The 9,425-nt window shown below is 45.5% G+C and overlaps 1 protein-coding gene across 1 annotated transcript in view; it reads right to left on the minus strand.

Moving 5' to 3' along the window:
• The window catches only part of LOC102758102 (radial spoke head 10 homolog B), a 32,979-nt gene that overhangs the window by 13,235 nt on the left and 10,319 nt on the right, over positions 1-9,425 (minus strand). Inside the window, exons 7-13 of the mRNA XM_015565116.1 lie at positions 7,633-7,809; positions 6,098-6,254; positions 4,698-4,819; positions 3,419-3,608; positions 2,347-2,461; positions 1,162-1,241; positions 915-1,063 (exon numbers count right to left, since the gene is read on the minus strand). Coding sequence (XP_015420602.1) covers positions 915-1,063; positions 1,162-1,241; positions 2,347-2,461; positions 3,419-3,608; positions 4,698-4,819; positions 6,098-6,254; positions 7,633-7,809 — 990 coding nt within the window. The remainder of the gene's footprint in view (positions 1-914; positions 1,064-1,161; positions 1,242-2,346; positions 2,462-3,418; positions 3,609-4,697; positions 4,820-6,097; positions 6,255-7,632; positions 7,810-9,425) is intronic.

Below are 9,425 nucleotides of genomic sequence, written 5' to 3' on the forward strand. Positions count from 1 at the left end.
AAGAAATTATTTAATTTATATTTCAAGGAAAGTTTATTGCATAACAACTTTAGTTCAGAAACAAAACAAAACAAAAAAAGACTAGAGAGGCACCTGAATTCATAAAGTTCAGTATAATAGTTGAAAGACAAAGAACAAGAACTACCCAGGTCCTGTAGCATATTACAGGACAAGCTGGGCTGAGAAGAAGAGATTTAATAATCCATAGTGGTACCCAAGTCTAGCTGCATATTAATGTCAACTGGAAACTTTAAAAAAAAATCTGTTGCCAGTATCCCATGATAAGTAAAGTGAATCCAAATTTTTAGGGCTAAAAGCTGGTCATGTAAATTGTACCTGATGATTCTAATGTGCAGCCCTTTTGGAGACCCACTAGTCAGTCAAAGGGTGCTCTCTAGAGACCTTTTTTTAAAAAAAATATATTTTATTGATTTCTTACAGAGAGGAAGGGAGAGAGATAGAGTCAGAAACATCCATGAGAGAGAAACATGGATCAGCTGTCTCCTGCACACCCCCCAATGGGGATGTGCCCGCAGCTAAGGCACATGCCCTTGACCGGAACCGAACCTGGGACCCTTCAGTCCGCAGGCCGACGCTCTATCCGCTGAGCCAGACTGGCTACGGCGATGACTGGTAATTTTTTTAAAGTGGCATTCATCCCCCTCTTCCTTTAACCGCACGGTCAGCATCAGTAAAGGTATCAGGGCCCCCACTGCTCCGTCCCCTGCGTGGGAGCACAGTGGTGGGGGCTACATTTCCACCCATTCCCTGCCACAGCCCCGTGGAATTACTCCTTTCTGCCCAAAGAGACCCGGGAGACATTCCTTGGCTATGAAACCCATCCCAGATCTTCACCTCACCGTCCGCGCACCCTGGCTGACATACGCTTCCTTTAATTGAAATCATTTGCTTACTTTGAGCATCCAGAGGAAGTGCCTCATCTTCATGGTGGGCTCGTGGGGCGGCGCTGCGCTCGGCCTGCAGTACGCCATGTAAATCTCCCAGCACATGTCGATGTAATTCATCGAGTAGAGCGAGCGCTGTTGCCCACTGAATAAACTGCCTAGAAATACCACAGAAAGGTAACCACACAAAGCATGGTTCCAACATTACACTTTGAATAAATAGTGCTGAATAGAATCCTGTTGGTTCTGTGTTTACCTTTTACATGGCAGGCGTTGGGATGAATGTTCTCTGTCATCAGTTTTGTGAAACACAGAAAGAGCGAGGGGCTTCTGTGTCTGTGATTAAAAAGATATGATCACTCCCCCCTCCAGGAGGTGGGTCCCCCCCATGGGCTCGGGAACTGGCTTCTAACAAGCAGAGTATAGAAAGGGAAAAACAGTGAGTGTCCGGGAGACAGTGCAGCTGTCACCGCTGTAACCAGGTGGTCAAGGTGAACATCGCCAGTAATGGGACAGTGATGTCAGATTCCCTGGCAGGATGTGACGGGAAGCACAGCTCACCTCCCTGATATTCTTCCGCAAAACCCCTAGGCTCAGTGGAAAGAGGGGAAAGCTCTGCAGACCAAAATCGAGGGATATTTTATATTAACTGACCGATATTCTTCAAAAGTGTCAGGTCGTAGAAGACAAAGTCTGAGAAACTATCACAGATTGTAGGGGACTAAGCTATGTCAACTTTCCACAAAGTGGGATCCTGGATTGAATCCCGGAACTGAAACGGGACAAGGGTGGGAAAATTCAGGGAAATTCCAATAGAGTCTGTAATTTACTTAGTGGCACTGCAGCCATGGTAGTTCCTTAATTCCCATACGTGCACCTTGTTCTGCAAGATGCTATCCGGGGAAGCAGTGAGGGGTCTGCACGTCAGTTTTGCTCCCAGAGAGACAGGAAGTTCTGGCCGAAGGTCACGTTGGTCGTGACTATTTCTGGGTAAAACCCTGCGAGCTGTTTGCAGGTACTGGCACGTGACGAGTCACATCTGAAGGGTTCCACGGTTAGAGCTGGCATCCGATGGTTTTGTGGTTAATATTTTTGTGTCCAGCCCTTAAGTTCTAGAGCTTGTGAAAATAATGATGAGAATGGCAAAGACAAGAGGCCAGCCCTCACTGGGCGGTTCTGCTGGTTGGAGCATCGTCCTGCGTACCAAAAGGTGGCGGGTTCGATTCCCGGTCAGGGCCTGTACCCAGGCTGCAGGTTGGATTCCTGGACAGGAGACAACTGATCGACGTTTCTCTCTCTCTCTCTCTCTCTCTCTCTCTCTCTCTCTCCCTTCCTCTCTCTGAAACCAATTTTTAAAAAAAGAAAGAAAAGAGGACAAATGTAACTGCCAGAACGGCCAGCTCTGCCTGCGTCCTCTCCCAGGGTCCAGAGGTAGACTTACTGGTATTCTTTGTGATGAATGTGGTAAGCCAGCTGCAGGAGATAGGTCAGAAATATTCTCAAAAGTATTTTTGTAAATGGAGAATGAATCTCTTGAACTGGTATGCCACTGTATTCTGGAATAAGAAAATTGAAGAGGGTGATTAGTATTTTCTAGAATCTTCTCTTTTATTTTCTCCTGCTACACAATCCCAAGCACTGAGTACTTTTCTTCCTAGAGAATACTCGGAACTGTATAGCCGCATCCACCTAAAAATCAAGTCCCGCTCAAAAGATCTTTATCTAGTCACTATACACAAGAAACTTTCAAGGTCTCGTGTCCCAATGTGTTTCCAAGTTTTCTGAGCCTAATTTGATTAATGCTGATAATTCTAAATGGATTCCAGGTCTATTTCAAACACTCAAATTTGAAGTGAGTCGTTCTAATATTTTATTTTTCCAAGTAGATAACTGGAGGCTTTCAGTCCTGCCTCCCGGAATTCAGCTGAGAGGAGTAAAACCTTCAAAGTCATTAAATTTACTGCATGAACTTTCTAATTTGAAATCGAGACCAAGCCCAAGACTACCTGAAGCCTTTTCTAGACTATTCTAAGCCGTTCGCTCTCCCTGACACCCTCTGCTTCCTACCCGACAATTTAGCATGTTTTTACTATAGATCAGAGGTAGGCAAACTTCTCTGCAAAGGGCCAGGCAGTAAACACGTTAGGCTTTGTGGGCCAGTCTCTGCCACAACCACTCAGCTTTGGTGTTTTAGGACAGAAGCCGCCACAGACAATAGGTACAGAAATGGGCATGGATGTGTTCCAATAAAACTTTATTTATAAAAACAGGCAGGGAGCCCCTGCTTTGCTGACCCTCCCAGCTGTAGGTGGCCATGGTGTTGCTATTACATCACCAGATGCCTCTTCAAGTGCATTTTAAGCACCTTGAGCAGAAAGATGCCACGTGCTGATTTCTGCAACACCCCTCCCAGCCTCTGCCTTCACCCCTCAACACCTCCTAACTGGGTTCCTGGTGACAAGCTGTCACACTACTCTTTGAACTGAGAGGTGTGCCGGGCCTGGAGTACTCACCACTTATTACCCTGTCCATGTCGGCGAGTGTTATTTTATGGTGGTGAAATTTGCAATCCTTTAGAAACCTCCAGAACTGAAGCTTTGTCATCAGAAAGGTGTTATCTGGGGATCGCTCACATCCTAGGCTGCTGTAGAAGCTATAAATTCTCCTTAATTCTGTAATATTTCTTAAGATAGCATATTCTACCTGAAAGGAGAAAGCCATGCGTATCTTAATCTTACCCGATGAGAACGAAAGCAAAGAAACACCTGTTTGCTAGATTAATGCGATGACACAGGGGAAGTAAGAGCATTCACCTCTGGTCACTGTGAGAGCTCAGTGAGGACTGTACTCTCCCCGCCCGACCCCAGGCCAACAGCATGCAATTTCTGAGTGACAGGAGAAAACGTGCGGTCATCTGGACAGGGGAACCCCTTTCTTGCTGCTCGGTGCCAGCAGCCCGTCTGAACGGCAGCAATCAAATTCTCTCGTCTACAGATCAATATCCCGCAGAAGCACACACAAAAATCCTCAACAAAAGACTAGCAAATCGAATCTCGCAACATATTTAAAAATATAACATGTCCACACCGAGCGGGGTTTATCCTGGGGTTGCAAGGCCAATTCAACCTTTGAAAAGCCAGTCCGTGTAAGTCACCGTATTGGTCACTAGGAAGAAAGGACGCCTGATCACATCAATGCATTTGACAAAACGCAACATCCATTCCTGACGGACACCCTCAGCAAACTGGGAGCGGGAAGGCATGGCGAGGAGGGGAACTGACAGAGGCAGGTTGGAAGGAGGGCTGGATGTCAGGGGATCGATTAACCAGTGACACTGACTGACAGCAAAGGCAGCTGTTTGGATGGGAAAGGATATGCATACACAGCCAAGAGGCTGCAGCTTGCTCCAGCTGAGACGAGAATGATCCAGAACCGGCTCAGGAAAAGACACCCACGCTTTGGCAAAATGATTCTGAGAACAGATAATAAAGACATATAATCCTGAGAAGACATCAGATATACCCAAACGAGGGACAGAACTGACCAGTGCCCTTCAAAAGTCTCAAAGTCCGGGAGACGGAGGAGCCGTGACAGACTGGAGGAGGTTAAGGGGATGGGGAGAACCAGGCCGGGTGGGTCCCGGGTGGGACCCTGGAACAGAAGAGGGCATCAGGGGAGCTGCTGAAATACAAAGTCTATACTAGTGTCCGTCAACTGTCATTAAAAAATCAGTTCTCTAAAAAAAATATTTAAGCCTAAATACAAATTTGTAACAGTGCAAAAGGTTCTGACCTGCTTCTTTTCCTCCGGCTGCTCTCCCTCAGGGTACATGTTTAGCAACAAAGTTAGGTCCAGCTCGATGCTCGAGCCCAGCGCTGATGTACTTTCACTGCCGTTAAGCCTTCTGATAATCTCTAGCAAATGGAGCCAAACACAGGGGATAACGTGACAGGCAATGTTGACATTTTTCAGTGCTATGCCAAAATAATTTCCCACAGACGTGTGATACAAGAGCATTCCAAAATCCCACTAAACAGATGATGTACTATGGCATTGTACACCTGAAACCAGTATCATTTCATTAACCAACTAGAGGCCCGGTGCACGAATTCATGCACAGATGGGGTCCCTCTGGGTCAGTGGTTCTCAACCTTCCTAATGCTGCGACCCTTTAATTCAGTTCCTCATGTTGTGGTGACCCCCAACCATAAAATTATTTTCGTTGCTACTTCATAACTGTAATGTTGCTACTGTTATGAATCGTCATGTAAATATCTGATATGCAGGATGTATTTTCATTGTTACAAATTGAACATAATTAAAGCATAGTGATTAATCACAAAAACAATATGTAATTATATATGTGTTTTCCAATGGTCTTAGGCGACCCCTGTGAAAGGGTTGTTTGACCCCCAAAGGGGTCGCGACCCACAGGTTGAGAACCGCTGCTCTGGGTGGTCTGTAGGGATCTGGCCGAAACCCGCAGTCCAACGCCGCCTGCAGCTCCTACCTGCTGCTATCGCTCATCCCAGCCCCACTGTGCCTGCCATGGGCTCGCGCCCATTCAGTCCTGATCAGGAGAGCCTCATGCTGCCGCAACAGCACTCACCAGCCATGAGCCCTGCATCTGGTGCCCTCCCAAGAGGAGTGGCCTGTGGGATCAGGCTGAAATCGGCTCTCCAACATCCCCTGAAGGGTCCCGGATTGTGAGAGGGCACAGGCCAGGCTGAGGGACCCCACCAGGGAGGGACCACAGGAGGGCTCCAGGGTATGTCCAGCCCATCTCACTCAGTCCCGATTGGCCGGATCCTAGCAGCAAGCTAACCTACCAGTCGGAGCATCTGCCCCCTGGTGGGTCAGTGCATGTCATAGCAACTGGTCAACCGGTCAACTGTCTGTCCCCTGGTGGTCAGTGTACGTCATAGCGAGTGGTTGAGCTGCCTTAGCATATCATTAGCATATTACACTTTGATTGGTTGTTCTGTTCTGCCATTCGGTCTATTTGCATATTACCCTTTTATTATATAGGAGGATATCACCCCAGGACATTCAGCAAATGAATAAATAGGCAACCGAGAGAGCAGTTGCTCCCAGGAAGCTTCTGCCTTCTGGGGGGTGAGGGGTGTTGTGATGAGTGGAGCAGTGGAGAACGCAGGCCCATGAACTCTCAGCCGGCAGGGGGACCTCCTTACCGGCACTGGAAGACCCTCCATACTGGCTCTCGAGGACAGACACGGCAGACGGATCTTGGTAATGTACTAATTCGTCGTCGAGACTTAGAAACTCCGCTATGTGGTCATTGGAGAAAGGGCCAGTATACACGCGTCCATTCTTGAAAGTTAATCGGCCCTGCAGATAGGAAGGTAACTTGTGAAGTTTAGGAAAAAAGTTCCTTAGAAAGCCATTGGTAAATGTACATCAAAATCTTTCGCAAGAATTTGGAGTTTTGCCCTGGCCGACTTGGCTCAGTGGTTAGAGAGTCGGCTCGCATACAGTGGTGTCTCGGGTTCAATTTCCGGTCAAGGGCACGTCTTGGGTTTCGGCTTTGATCCCCGGCCCCAGTCGGGGTGTGTGCAGGAGGCAACCAATTGGTATGTCTCTCTGACATCGATGTTTCTCTCTCTCTCTTCCCTCATCCCCTCCCTCCCTCCCTTCTACTCTTTCTAAAAATCAATGGGAAAAAATATCCTTGGGTGAGGATTAACAAACTAACAGAGAGTTTTGAGTTTCTGTTTGTTTTTAAGATATGCCCTTAGTCCACACACAGTCAGGTTCCTAGGCTCTCGTGTCACTGCAGAAACCCTCCTCCTCCTGATTCTCCTTCTCTTCTCCCCTCTCTTCTTGCTGTATCTGCCTCACAACCTCTCCCCAATTGTCAGTACCCCTAGGTCACAGGATGTGTCTTATTTTTTTTATATATATTTTACTGATTTTTTTACAGAGAGGAAGGGAGAGGGATAGAGAGCCAGAAAGATCAACGAGAGAGAAACATTGATCAGTTGCCTCCTGCACACCCCACACTGGGAATGTGCCCACAACCAAGGTATATGCCCCTGACCGGAATCGAACCCGGGACCCTTGAGTCCACAGGCCGATGCTCTATCCACTGAGCCAAACCGGTTAGGTCCAGAATGTGTCTTATTAAACTATGCTAATGGCCAGCAGAGTGCCCGTCACAGAAAAGGGACCCTCTTGGTATCTGTCAAACCCAGACCAGTTGTCAGTCTGATTCAGAGATGGGCTAATGACCCCGTTCAGTTCAGTGAACCTCAGATGTTTTTGGAAAGCTTCTTGAAAAAGAGATTCTAATCCCCTTCTTAGTGTGGGATGTGGATGTGAAGGCAGGAGCCACAGCAGCCATCTTGCAATCATGAGGGAGGGGCAGTGTACAGGTGAAACTGACATGGCAGGGGGCGTCATGCATAGACAGCGAAAACCTGGCAACACTGAACTGCTGAATCAAACCAACATAGAAGCCCATGTTATTGTTTATAATTTATAGAAGATTAAGCTAGATTTTCTACAACCAAAACCACACACACACACACACACACACAACCTCTAATTATCAGGAAACTATGTTGGTAATTATTTTTAAATTTGTGTAATCGTCTGAACAAAGCAATAAGTTATCCTATGCAAATTGGGTAGAGAATGGCACGCCTTGTACTGTATTTCAAGTGCTTTACATAGTCCTTAAAATGTGACCTCACAGACCTGTACTCACCATGCCATGTTTTTTATTGGAAACCCACTCCCCCTCATATATGGCTCCACTGGCGTAGTAAAACTTCCCGTGGCCGTGACGACATCCATCTACAAAGTTCCCTCTGTATTCGTTTCTCAAAGGATACTGGGTGTTGGGGACTCTCTTTAGAAACCATGTGTGTGTCCCTAAACCATTCTGAAAAGGAAGGAAATGCCCATGAGAAATGTTCAAGATATTTCCTCTTTGTACTTGAATCTGTTGACAGTTAGATGTGGGTTAAAAACAATGACTTATTTGAAGGGGCCAAGAACATGGACTTCAGGGTCTCAGCTCAGCTACTTCCTAACTAGCCTTCTGAGCTCAGGCAAATTATTGAAGCCTTTGTCTTTCGTCTGTAAAATGGAAATAATATCCACCCTGCAGGCTGGGTGCAAAGACTGAAGATAGAAAGTGCCTGACTTGATAGTGATTATTTTAGTTATTATTTTTAATTTTATTTTTAACGTGCAGATTGATTAAAAAAAAAATCCTACTTTCCAGTGGTAACCTCGACTAAGCCCTAAACGTGTATACACCTGACAATAGAGCTTCAAAATATATGATGGATCCAGAAGGAGAAATAGACAAATCTTCACTTCAACCTGGACACTTCAACACTCTCTCTTAGACATGGATAGAAAAAGTAGGCAGAAAATGAGTGATGACCTGGAAGACCTGAATAATCACAGTGATCTAGCTGACATCTGGGGAACATTCCACGCCACAAAAGCAGAAACACATCTCACATCCACCAAGACAGCCATTGTCTGGGCCGTAAGATAAACATATTTAAAAGGAATGCGATCATACAAAGCGTATTCTTGGACTACAGTGGAACTAATAAACTATAAAATCAACAATAGAAAGATATCTGGAAAAATCCCCAAATATTTGGAAATGAAACAACATACTTCAAAATAATTTATAGGCTAAAGAGTAAGTCACGGGGAAATTAGAAAATATTTTGAACTGAAGAAAAATTAGAACATAGTGTATCAGAATCTGTTGGGTACAGACAAAGCAGTGCTTAGAGGGAAAAGCCTGTATTATTAAATGCTTGTATTAGAAAAGAAGAACTGTCCCCAATTAGTAAGGCTCCCACCTCATAACTCTAGGAAAAAAGAGCAAATAAAACTCAAAGCGTGCAACAATAATAGCAAAGGGCAGATATCAAAGTGAAAACTGAAAGACATCAAAGAAAATAAATAAAATTAAAATTGGCTCTGCGAATTTTAATGACATTGATACACTTCTAGCAAGACTAATGCAGAAAAACAGAAAAAGAAAAATTACTAGTATCAGAGGAGGGGACATCCCAATGGATCCTATGTATATTAAAATAATAAAGTAAATATTATGAACTTTATGCCAATAAATTTAATAATTTATGTGAAATGGACAGATTCCTCCAATAACACAAACTTCCAAAGCTTACTCAAGAATAAAGGAAGCCCTAGCCAGTTTGGTTCAGTGGATAGAACGCCCCAGGTTCTATTCTGGTCAAGGGCATGTCCCTGGCCCGGGCCCTGGTCAGGGCTGTGCAGGAGGCAACCAATCAATGAGTTTCTCTCACATCGATGTTCCTCTCTGTCTTTCCCTCTCTCTTCCACTCTCCCTAAAGATCAATGGAAAAATATCCTCGGGTGAGGATTAACAAAAAAGAAAAAGAAAAAGAAAGAGCCCTGACTGGTTTGGCTCAGGGGATAGAGCGTCGGCCTGCGGACTGAAAGGTCCCAGGTTCGATTCCGGTCAAGGGCATGTACCTTGGTTGC

This window comes from Myotis davidii, unplaced genomic scaffold (assembly GCF_000327345.1).
Source record: "Myotis davidii unplaced genomic scaffold, ASM32734v1 scaffold399, whole genome shotgun sequence".
Lineage (NCBI taxonomy): Eukaryota > Metazoa > Chordata > Mammalia > Chiroptera > Vespertilionidae > Myotis > Myotis davidii.